Source organism: Zingiber officinale, chromosome 4A (assembly GCF_018446385.1).
Source record: "Zingiber officinale cultivar Zhangliang chromosome 4A, Zo_v1.1, whole genome shotgun sequence".
NCBI classification, from domain to species: Eukaryota; Viridiplantae; Streptophyta; class Magnoliopsida; order Zingiberales; family Zingiberaceae; genus Zingiber; species Zingiber officinale.
In genome coordinates this window covers 15766184-15778991 of record NC_055992.1, presented here as the reverse complement: position 1 = coordinate 15778991, position 12808 = coordinate 15766184, and the positions used below count along the sequence as shown (strand labels likewise).

The 12808-nt window shown below is 37.3% G+C and overlaps 1 protein-coding gene across 1 annotated transcript; it reads left to right on the top strand.

Annotated features, from left to right (window-relative positions):
* The first annotated feature begins 3887 nt into the window (after nt 1-3887).
* On the top strand, nt 3888-6786 carry LOC121969628 ((S)-beta-bisabolene synthase-like). The gene is made up of 7 exons (XM_042519825.1): nt 3888-4058; nt 4607-4865; nt 4964-5336; nt 5408-5629; nt 5718-5853; nt 5933-6184; nt 6302-6786. The coding sequence occupies exons 1-7, from the start codon at nt 3903-3905 to the stop codon at nt 6593-6595; spliced, it is 1692 nt and encodes a 563-aa protein (XP_042375759.1). The 5' UTR covers nt 3888-3902; the 3' UTR covers nt 6596-6786.
* Nucleotides 6787-12808: the final 6022 nt, after the last annotated feature.

Genomic DNA, 12808 nt, shown 5'->3' with positions numbered 1-12808 from the left:
TATGCTTCCAGGGCTCAATATAATGGGGGTCTAAGTATCGACGGAGGTATGCTTGACACACGATTTCTGCTATTGTGCTACAGTTCTTTCTTCTTGTTTCTTGCTTTGTCGGAGACTGACTTGAGCGTCGGAGGGCTATCGCCGGAACCTTTTCCCTGGTTCAGCATTGACACTGCTTGTGTTGCAGGTGGGAGAGAAGTCCATAGGAGGTCAGCAGGAGCGCCACGTCCCCAGCATCCATCTCCTCGACCTACGGACAGGATCAATTATTATTATTATTATTATTATTATTATTATTATGTCATATTTAATATTTTTATTATTAGTTAAATAATTTATATAAATAAGTCTTTTAATTTTATTAATAAAATTATTCAGAAATAATTTTTTTTATTTACTTTATTTCAATCTCGGGTAACTCGGCCACATTTTTTTAGACTAATGTATCTCAAATGTGTCTTTTAGAATATATAAAATTGTCATTTTCTAGACGTCGGTTTAAACTAGATTACTTATCAACGAAAACTTTGATGTTAGTAACTTTTCAGGAGGGGCTGAGGCACCACTTTGAACTTTTAGCTGGTTAGGAAATTTGGCCGCTCAAGAAGGCGTATGAAGAAAAAGTATTCCTTCCAGTGCTTGTTGGAGGTCGACATCTTGTTGAAAAAGACTAGACCAACTCACGACTAGAAGAGGAAGGTCCCCGGATCGGACAGTTTAAGGTAATAAAAGTAATGAAAGACCCGGGGATAAGAGGAATACTGTGCAGACGAAATAAGATAATGCCTTCGCACAGCAGCCGAAAGGAGTTCGACACAAGTTGAGGAAGGGAAATGCGAAAGTATTTACAAACTGCTGGAATGAAAGGATGAAGAGGAAATCGTAGACCGACAACAAATTGGTCTCAGAAGAAACAAAGGCAGTCGGTCGGCGGGAAATTGGGCCGATCAGACGAAAAAGGTAGAATGATCTGATGATCGAAAGAAATTTCAAAAGCCTCGCGCAGGCTCTCTGCGTCACCCCCATCAAACCTAGACTCCATGGATGAGTACCAGAGTCCAAGGATAGGAGCAAGCGCCTGAGAAGAGTTGGCCATCGCAAAAATAGGCGCAAAAAGGAAGAAATGCGATAGAAAAGATAGAAAAAGATCGTTGGAAGGTCGCCGGAACAAGGAGAAAGGCCGATAAAGGATCAAAGACAAACGCGATGGGGAGAAAGCTTACGGGAGAAGGGTCACCAGGAAAACCGGGATCGCCGGAGAAGAAGCACCAAAGATTGTCGGAGATCGAAGGAAGCCAGAACTCAAACACCTGGAACTCGCACGTGAAGTGTGCGAAGGAAGCGGCGTAGCGGGCATATAAGGCTCAGGCTTGGCCGACCGAAGCCGTCCAATTTAGGTCGTGAAAACCCAGACCAAGATCTCATCATTGAATTCAAATCGTCAAATGCCACATCATGCCTGTCATGTCAGGCGTGCGGCGACAATATGCACGACATGTGGCGCGCCACCACGAGTCGACATTTAATGACGGCATGGAAGCACGTTCAGCTTTAATGTGCAGGGATTTGCATGATTTCTAAGAAATTTGTGTGACGTCAGCCGAATCACGCTCGCCCGAGTCAGCTCAAGGAGAATTTTTACAAGTGCAAACCTTCGTCATGTCGATCAGATAGAGGGAGCGCACTTATGCCCATTCGACAAGCTCCAACTGGTCGATCGGCTAGGTCGGGCCCATCCCGATCGGAAGTCACGCAGTAATAAAGGCCGATTGGAAGGGAATCTACTCACACAACTGTCCAGTCAGTCGGACTACAGCCTCCTTCGACTAGACTTGAAGGGGAGGCTTGTATGCGGTGATGATGAGGGGCCCCATCCTACTACCACGGGGGAGGTCAAAGTCATGATGGTCAACGGGTGGACGGTGTTGGCCGGTGGGGCAAGTCATACGCCGATCGGGGATTAAGCATGGACTCACCGTCCTCGGCAAAGGGAGTAATCAAATCGACGCTTAAGGGACGCGTAGAAGCCGAGCGGAGCGGCTCCTCCGCTCAGTCTAGCATCAGACTCGACAACAGCTGAGCACGCTGACAGTGAACTACCCGCCGAGTGGATATCCCGCTCGGCTCAACAATCAACCATGTGGACAGTGGACTTTCGGCCGAGCGGCTATCTTGCTCGGCCCAACAATGGACGACACTTGGACAATGGACTTTCAGCAGGGCGGCTATCCCGATTGGCGCGACAGCGAACTTTCAGCCGAGTAGCTATCTCGCTCGATGTGACAGCAGACACCGCAGGGATAGCAGAATTCTGGCCGAGCGGCCATTCCGCTCGGCCAAGCAATAGATACAGTAGGATATCTTTCGACATCCTTTTGGGAGCTAGTACCGCTGACAGGCGGCATGGTCAGACAGAAGATCGTAGGGCGGAAGCTTCCACTGTCACTTCAGAGATATGTTCGGTCCGTTAAGGTACTGTGTCAGGAACACTTTACTGACACGTCTTTTCAGGAAAAGCTTTGAGATACGTGCTCTTCTTGGGAAGCATGCATGCGCGCTTCCAGGACTCTATATAAAGGGGGTCCAAGTATCGGCGGAGGTATGCTTGACATGCAATTTCTACTGTTACGCTACAGTTCTTTCTTCTTGTTTCTTGCTTTGCCGGAGACTGATTTGAGCATTGGAGGGTCATCGCCGAGGACTCATTCCCTGACTCGGCACTGACGCTGCTTGTGTTGCAGGAGGGAGAGAAGTTCACAGGAGATCAGCAAGAGCGCCACGTCTCCAACATCCATCTCATAGACCTACGGACATGATCAATTAATATTATTATTATTATTATTATTATATCATATTTAATATTTTTATTATTATATTTAATATTTTATTATTAGTTAAATAATTTATATAAATAAGTCTTTTAATTTTATTAATAAAATTATTCAAAAATAATTATTTTTTATTTACTTGATTTCTACCTTAGATAACTCAGCCACATTTTTTAGACTAATGTATCTCGAACGTGTCTTTTAGAATATATAAAATCCTCATTTTCTAGACGTCGGTCTAAACTAGATTACTTATCAACGAAAACTTAGGCCGTTATAGGGATGATAATTTTCTCTATGGGTTCGGGGTCCCGCAGGAAAAACTTGAAATGGAGATGAAGATCCTTGATTTTTCAGGGATGGGACGGGTTTGGGACGGGTATAGGAATACTATCCCCATCCCCGAATCTACCCCGAATATTATTATTATTAATAAATAATAATAAGATTTTTTTAAAAAGTATTAATAATAATATTATTAATAATATTGATATTAATATTATCATTAATAATAATAATAATAATTAAATATAGGAATGAGGCGGGGATGAAGATTTAATCCCCGTAGATTCGGATTCGGGAAATTCTCGAATCTAAAAAACATGAGAACGAGACGGAGATGGGAATGACAAATCCACCCCACCCCGCTCTATTACCATCCTTAGGCCGTTAGTAAATTTTGGAGAAAATTCAAAGGCGTTCTTTCTTTTAAAATCAATAATATTATTTTATTTATTGTATCTTCCATCATTTTGTCTCTTTACCATAACTCTTAAATAAAAAATTTCGTTTAATTTTGGTAGAATAGTAGATGCACTAAATAATCTTTGAATCAGTAAGAATAACTATACGTTAAACAGAAAAATCTGAATAATAATCCAGATAAAACAAAAAGATGTAATAGATATATTAAAGTCTGTAAAGCTCGTGTCCCTTCAAATAAAAATAAAAATAGGAGCATTTATTTTATAACTTTAAATTTTCCCTTCCTTCCAACTACCCTCATTAGAAAATACTACTTCATAAAAGTTTAAGGTTAGAAATCATCTATAAATATAATCTAACAAACCGCAGATGGCTCTTCAGGCTTTTCAAAATTATATACAAGTCATGGAACTTGTTGATACTCCATCACTCAAGGCTTTCGAAGACGTGGTTGTTGATCGCCAGGTTGCAGGTTTCGATCTCAGTTTTTGGGGTGACTACTTTATTACAAATCAGAAATCACAGGTATCTATTTATACACATCACTATTTATTTGTATCGTTTCAATGCTTTGGATGATGCATCATTGTCTGTTTGGAATGATATGGAATTCAATTCCTTTTAGAATTGGAATTGAATTCCATGCTTTGGAATGATTTTTTAGCTAAGAATTGATATGGAATTCAATTCCAATTCCATCAAACAAGGCAAAAGTAAATCACACCTCTTTATGTGTGATTTAGATAGGGAATTCAATTCTCCATATTATGTCCATTGTGTCCTCATTCTCTCTTCTTTGAAAAAAACGAAAAGAAAAAAGAGAGAAGGATAAAATGGTAAAATATAAGAATTCTATAACTTAAGTTACAATTCATTCCAAACATGAGAATTGAATTCAATTTCTTATGGAATTCAATTCATAATGGAATTCAATTCAATTCTATGACTTAAGTTATTTCCAAATAGGGTGTCAGAAAACATAGCATATTAATTAGTATTGCATTATATATAGTAATCGATCAATATATATAATTCACTATATAGTTAATATATCAATTCCCCCCTGCATGTAGTCTGAGGCATGGATGAATGAAAGAGCTGAAGAACTCAAGAATGAAGTAAGGAGCATGTTCCAAAACGTGTCAACTGACGTACTACAAACCATGAATCTAATTGATACAATTCAACTTCTTGGACTTGATTACCATTTCACGGAGGAAATAGACAGAGCTTTAGACCATCTCAAGGATATTGACATGAGCAAATACGGGCTCTATGAGGTTGCTCTTCATTTTCGACTGCTTAGACAAAAAGGATTCAACATTTCTTCAGGTATTTAATTAATGTTACATTCTTATATATTTAAAGACCTAGCTAGATGATTATTTATATATTTAGTGCATAATATATACATATTGTTTAATTTGCAGATGTATTTAAAAGGTACAAGGATAATGAGGGAAAATTTATGGAAAAACTAAAAGATGATGCTAAGGGGCTTCTGAGCTTATATAATGCGGCTTACCTTGGAACTAAAAAAGAGACTATACTCGACGAAGCCATTTCATTTACTAAGGACAAGCTTACATCTTTGTTAAAAGATCTAAATCCTACATTTGCAAAGCTAGTGTCTCTCACTCTCAAGACACCTATTCAACGAAACATGAAACGGCTTTTCACAAGATGCTATATCTCTATTTACCAAGATGAACTGACTCGAAATGAAACAATACTTGAGCTTGCAAAGTTGGACTTCAACATGTTACAATGTCTCCACCAGGAAGAACTCAGGAAAGCATGCATGTAAGCTTGTCGTACAAGAGTTCAAGTACGTTTAGTTTGACAAATTTATAAGGCACCTTATTGACATGCAGGTGGTGGAAGAAGTTGAATTTAGACATTATGCATCTAAATTTTATTCGAGAACGAGTGGTGGAATGTTATTGTTGGTCGATGGTGATACGTCATGAACCTAGTTGTTCTCGTGCTCGACTGATATCGACTAAGCTACTTATGTTAATTACTGTCTTGGACGACATCTATGATAGCTACAGCACACTAGAAGAGAGTCTACTACTTACAGATGCAATCCAAAGGCATATTTGACATCTATTGTGAACTGTAACTGCTACAATGAAATCATGTTTTATTTTTTTAAGATTAGCCAATTTTTAACTCATGCAGGTGGAGCCCTGATGCAGTAGATCGACTACCAGAGTACATGAGGGATTTCTTTCTCAAAATGTTGAGCATTTTTCAAGAATTAGAAAATGAACTTGCACCGGCGGAGAAGTTTCGAATATTATACCTCAAGGAACAAGTATGTCGACTATGCTTCCCGGATGCATTTATTTTCACACAGGTCTTATTATGATCTGTTAATTATACTATATGTGCAGTGGAAAATTCTAGCACAACATTACATCACGGAATGCAAATGGAGGGATGACAATTATGTGCCTAAGTTAGAAGAGCACATGCGTGTCTCAATCAAAAGTGTGGGATATGTCTGGTTTTATTGCTCATTTTTGACCGGCATGGAGGAGGCAGTGGCCACAAAGGATGCATTTGAATGGTTCGCAAGCTTTCCTAAGATTGTGGAAGCTTGTGCAATAATTGTTCGTATCACTAATGACATAACTTCAAAGGAGGTACACAATAACGTAACCATAACTTAGAGATAATTCAGAATCCAAAAAGGAAATCTAGAACATATGCAAGTTCATATATAAATGGTTGATAGATTTTTTTTTTTTTTTTGGATGAAGCGAGAACAAAAGAGGGAACATGTTGCCTCAACGGTAGATTGCTATATGAAGGAATATGGAACATCAAAAGATGTTGCATGCGAGAAGCTCCTAGGCTTTGTTGAAGATGCATGGAAGACTATCAACGAGGAACTCCTTAATGCAACTGGATTGTCGAGGGAAGTAATTAAACTATCACTCCACTCTTCGCGATCTACCGAATTGATATACAAGCATGTCGACGCATTCACAGAGCCTAATACCACGATGAAGGAAAATATATTCTCTCTACTTGTTCATCCTATCCCTATTTGATGACAGTAGTTGCTGCAGATCATGATATCTTATATTTTTGTGTGCTTAAGTTATTATTACAGAAATAAAAGGGCGAGAAATAACTTGTCTTGTTATTGCTGAAGCCAGATAAGCAGCTTATATGTACAAGTTGTTGTACACAATGTCATAAATTATGATAATATTAACTATGGTATGCAATCTTAGAATTATGGTGACGAGAATTATGATAATTGCATACCTAATATATTGAATTGTATGTTAAATTCTTGTTGATAGGAATAGATTGTAAATTTTGTCACAACTGCTACAATGATGCCATATATTGGTGATGGACATTGAGTTTAGTTGCTAACAAGAAATCATTGCAATATTAATTGTGTGGTAATGATATCAACAATCTCATCATACATAGAGATAGAGGATATGAGTAGTACATTTTGCCACATGCTCCTAAAAAATAATATTTAATTTTAAGAAGTCATAGAGGCATCTTGGCTTCGGAAATCATGAAAGTTCCAGAAACAAGGAAGTCTCAATCATTTTTGAGACTCCAAATGAAAAAAAAAATTGATGCCTTAATAAATTTTTAAAAAAATTAATATTATTTTTTTTAAAAATGTATTTTTAAATAAAAATTAATTTTTTGACTTTTTGAAAAGTTACTAATTAATTTTTTTTATTCAAACTTTGATAATAAACATTTTTCAATTGGAAAAATTATTAAATTATTTTATATTTCTTGAAATATTGTTAAGTGTAAATAAGATTTATTAATTTTAATTAAAACAATCTTTCTTTTGAAACTATACTGACAAGTGATCCAGTTCGGAAGTTAGGGGGTTGGTGACGAGAGTGAGAACATTAACGGAGAGAAGACTGGGCTCTAGGACTCGAAGACGTGTTGCAAGATTTAGATCTTTGAGAAGAGCAGGGGAGGAAGTACTCGTGGACCCGCATACAACACAGAAGAATCACACAAGATCGTTAAGGCGAGAACCAAAGAAAAGATCCCTGGTGCAAGCACTCAGATGCTCAAGTCAGAAGCAGGATAACGTAAAAAATGTAGGAAGAAAATAAATAGTAAAACTGTAGTAGATATGTACGTGCGTGCGTACCTGGGCAACAGAGAGAAACCCTTTTTATACTACTTCTCATAACTTTCGTCATAATGAGACATTAAAAAATATCTAGTGTCAGGGTATGCCAGATGATAGAGGTTGTATGATAGACTTCTATTGGGTAGAGTAAGGTTCCGTGGCATGCATGTGGTAGAGTATCAAAATATTCCCTGACAAATAGCTGTTATTTTTTGACAGGTGGTTGCGATTCTCTAACAGAGTTGTTCCCTGGCGATGGTTCAACTGGTGCAGAGGCCGACTGGTAGTAAACTGGGAGCCGTTCTCAAGAGAAGTGAGGGACTAAGCCCTGGGGGTCCGATCGACGCTTGGGGCCGACAGGGAGTAGACTGAGAACCGTGGCCATGAGAAGTAAGGGACTGACCTTGGGGTCTGACTGATGCTTGAGCTGAATGGGAGTAGACTGGGAGCCATACCCATGAGAAGTGAGAGATTGAGCCTTGTGGGTCCGACCGGGAGTAGACTGGGAGTCATGCCAGCCCATGAAAAGTGAGGGATTGAGCTTGAGATTCCAGCCGACTCTGGGGCCGACCGGGAGTCATGTCTAGGAGAAGTGAGGGGCAAAGCCCTGGCTGACCGGGAATGGACTAGGAGCTGTGCCCATGAAAAATGAGGGGCTAGGCCCTGGAGTTTGATCGGCTCTAAGCCAGTTCGAATACATACTCCTTGGCCTTGACTGCTATATTCTCTTGACTTTTGACCGTCACATCACCTTGATCATTAGCCCCATATTATCCCTGGAGCCACCCACTATGCGCTTGTGATCTATGGGTCGTATCACAAGCCTCCCTTTCAAGTCTAGTCAAAAGAGGCTCATGTCTGACTAACTAGACTCAAGTCATGCTGCCATCCTATTGTTTGACTGGGCATCCACTCCGATGGCTTCTCCTCGACGTAACTGAGAACCTTATCTTTTTTAAAAAAAAATGCTCGTCAAACATTTGTCAGCCATTTTAAATGCAAGGTAGGGCATCGGTGACAACATATCAGTGCAATGATTTGTTGTACCATCCATAAAAAAAAACAATGCTTTTTAAAAAAATTGTTGTCTTTTAAGTGTTTGAAAATCTCAATTTTCTTGTAGTGCTCGCCTCTGACTCGTCCTTGGTATGCCCCTTTTACCACCGCATCACAAGTCTTCCTCTCAAATTTAGTTCGACTGACTGGAGATGCAGTGTCTTCAGTGATCTTTCTGCCCGATCGGACATTCTCTATTCTAGAGCCGTCGATCAGCTCACATCTTCGTTAATCAAGAGTTGTGAGTCTTTGGTATGCCTCTTTTACCACCACATTATCTATATTTTTAATTTATTTAGGAATTTTAGAATTGTGATTATTTTTCCTTTTTTATTAGGATTCCTTTCCTTTCTTCACAAGTTAGGAATTGAGATCTATAAATTGAGATTTATTTTCTTTTTTAGATATTAGGGTCTAGAATCTATATAAACATTTGTTTAGCTGTTGAGAAATTAATCCAACTCAGTTGGTATCAAAGCTGGCAATGTCTGATTGAGGAAACCGAGCGACAGATCCAATGGAAAGTTAATTGTGGTGGTGGTGCTTGTCGTCATGCCAAGCAGGTTCCAATTGAGGAAGCCTCGCACCATTGTCGTAGCACCCAAGACGTGGTTAAGGATTTATAGAGGCAAGTTGTAAATTCAATCTAGCATGATTTACAGAGGCAAGTTGCAAATATATCCTAGCGCCTAGCAGAGATGGTGCAAATTCGTGAAGATAGTGAGGTACGTGGTCGAGATGATTGATATGGAGATCTCAAACTTTGAGTTGATTTATCTAAATTGTTGGTATGTTACAGATAGAGAATTTTGTTGATTGGATCAATAAAGTAGAGCAGATTTTTAACTATAAGCAAGTTTCAGAACGGATGAAGGTAAAGTTGGTTGTCTTCAAGCTGTCCAACATTGATATGATGGGAGCACTTGCGACGCTTACGGAATTGACAAGGACAATGCCAAAATCAAGGATTGTGAGAAGATGAAGAAGATGAAGAAGAAGCAGATGAAAGGTCACTTTCTTCTCTTTAATTATACTTAAACTTCGTCCAGGAACGATTATGCTTTGTCATAGAGAGTGATAGCTTCGACACTCAAGATGATCTTGATGGATTTGAAGATGATTTAGAGGAAGAATTTGACTAGAAAAAGTTAATGAACCTGGCATACTATAAGTTGAGAAAGATGCAATAATTGAAGAGGAATCTTGATCTTAAATTAGAGATGACGACGAGATCTAATTATTTAGTGATCCAACTTACGACGAAGATGAGACCAAGCCAACTAGTGAGCCAATATATGATGAGGTACTTGATGATGATGATGATGATGATGATGATGATGATGAGGGTAATCAACAATGCAATCAAGGTTCGATAGCTGCCAAGCTGTGGAGGTCTCAGGTGTGACCATCTCTTCTCTTGGTGATCGTCCCAACATGGGCAAAATTCATTTACAGAACTTTGTGGGTGTCATAATCTACAATTGGATAAACATAGCAGAAATAGTTGAGCAAATCATAACTGAGGGAATCTAAGAAAACTCTACAAAAAGTGATCTACAATTGAATAATAATCTCTACGAAGGAAGACAAATTTACCGTGTTGATACGGTGGACCAATAAAGGAGAGATGCACACCAGAACAGGTTCCAAAGGAACAACACACTGAGGATTCAAGAATTGTTCTTCCACTTGCCCTATCGAATTCAACAAAGCAATCAAGTAGGCAATAAGATTTGCAAAATTCATTGCAGTCAGGATCCTCTGGACCACAACCCCTAATCCACTCTTAGACCATAGATTGTTTATAGATGAAATTCTATAAATCCCACCTGTATATAGTAGGTGGGGTCCATAAATCCTCACTTATGAATAAGTTGGTTCATCCTCTCGATCGCACTTTGTGGTCTAGAGAATCTATGCACAATTCACTGGAGCAAGTTTGCTTAGCATCAAAGGTTTCTGAACTGTTGAAAGCATTTAGGGAGAGTGAATCTAAAGCAAACTATCATATCATGTGGTAAAAGGTTATTCGTTCTTCCTCAACGTCCTCGTAAACTCATTCCTAGGTTAATACGGAGAAGATAAATTACGGGTGACTACTAGTCATTAGTACAAATGGTAAGGTATAGGAGAAGACATACTTGGATAGGTCGAGTTTCGATTCAAAGATCTCATGTGACAACACCTTATGCTTTAATCATCGCACCACCCCAAGGAGACACAAACTATGATATCATGTGACAAAAGACGATTCGATCACCCCAGCACCCCCGCCAACCCATCCCTAAGCTAATATATAGAAGATAAATCACGAATGACTATGAACCATTAGTATAAATGACCAAAATATGAAAAAAAAAACATATTTGGATGCTTGAGTTTTGACTCTAAAATTTCATATGACAATATTCAATACCTAAACTACCGCACTATCCGAAGGGATAAAACTATGATACCATGAATCAAGGGTAGGAAGAGTTGTCCCCATCCTTTATCAATAAAAGTAACATGAATATGTTCCAATTAGATCAATTTGACCTTTGACCATCATTGGCAAATGTGATCATGCCGATAATCCAAAACATAAAGTGACTAAAATCCAGCCGACATGCTAATATATTTTATAAATTTGGTGTGAGATAATTTTTCTGTTATATCATCATTAATATTATTTTAAATTTATGGATGAATTTTTTTAATATGGTATGATTGATATAAGAGAATTTATATATTATTATTATTATTTTAATAATTTTATCATTTTTATATTTTTTTATATTTAGGATACTTTTATTCTTTAGGATATTTTTAATAATTTTTTACTTTTTATATTTTTAATTTGTTGAAGGATTTTAGAATTGTTAGTTGTTTTTCTTTTTTTTTTTGGAGATTTTATTTTTTTTATGAGTTAGGAATTGAGATCTATGTTAGAATTATTTTCTTCTTTAGATATTAAATTTTAGAGTTTATATAAATATCAGCTTAGTTTAACACGGTGTTATTTCATCCTCTCCTTAAACTCATTTTCTTATTAATTTCACATAATAATTATTATTCTATCCGGCGTTAGAGACAAATTTATTTTGCGCTCCGTCAATCTTTGAACTCTAGTCACATAGGAATTCTCAAGTTGTGCTTCACATTAGCATATAAAATTTTAAAGACGACAACGGGCCAATCTTTATCCTTCGAGGAGGCTCCCACATTAGCATTAGGGTGCTGGTGATTTTTCAACGCTGATATGAATGTTTGCACTATGCTAAAATATTATTCTTCTCAATTATATTCGTGTTTTTTCTTCTTATTTTATTTTATTTTATTTTGATAATTCCTGTATTCAACTTTTATTAATTCTATGAGTGTTCATCGACCACTAAATTAAATTAAAAAAATATAGATAAGTTTGTAATCGACTATTCAACATCACAAATAATTTTAATTCCTTAAGTATATCCTAGTGGTTCAAATGTAGACGATAAATTTTACTTACCACCGCACAGTCCGAGGGCTCAAAATGATGTACTTATGATATGTACCGTTTAACCAATAATTTCTCAGTATCAATAATAATATTAAGGTTCGGAATATTAATTATATATAAAATATTAAATAGAAAAAAAATTCTCACACCTTTTGATATTCGGCAATTTATCAATGGGCAAATTTCTAAATTTACCAAAAGACGTATATTACTTTTGCATTCACCAAAGAACGTAACTTTTTAAGTGCATTTTCTATTTTATCCTTCTGATTTTTTTCTTTTTACTGTCGTTTCTTACTTTCTCTTCTATTTACATTTTCCTATGCACACAACCAATCTAATTTTTCCTCTCTGCTATTCGCTTTCCTCTTTTTTATTCCATGTGTGCATGTATAACATAGGCTTGATATTTAAATCATATCAGGCCACAACGTTTAGAGTTTAGTTACTGTTTTGATAACATTTTAATACATTTGGAGAAGTCGAAATAATCAATAGATGACATATTTGAATTATTTGCAACCCCAGAAATCAACAGAAACTAATCCATTATTTATTTCGGCTTCTACAGAGGTATAAAATTATAATAATCATGAA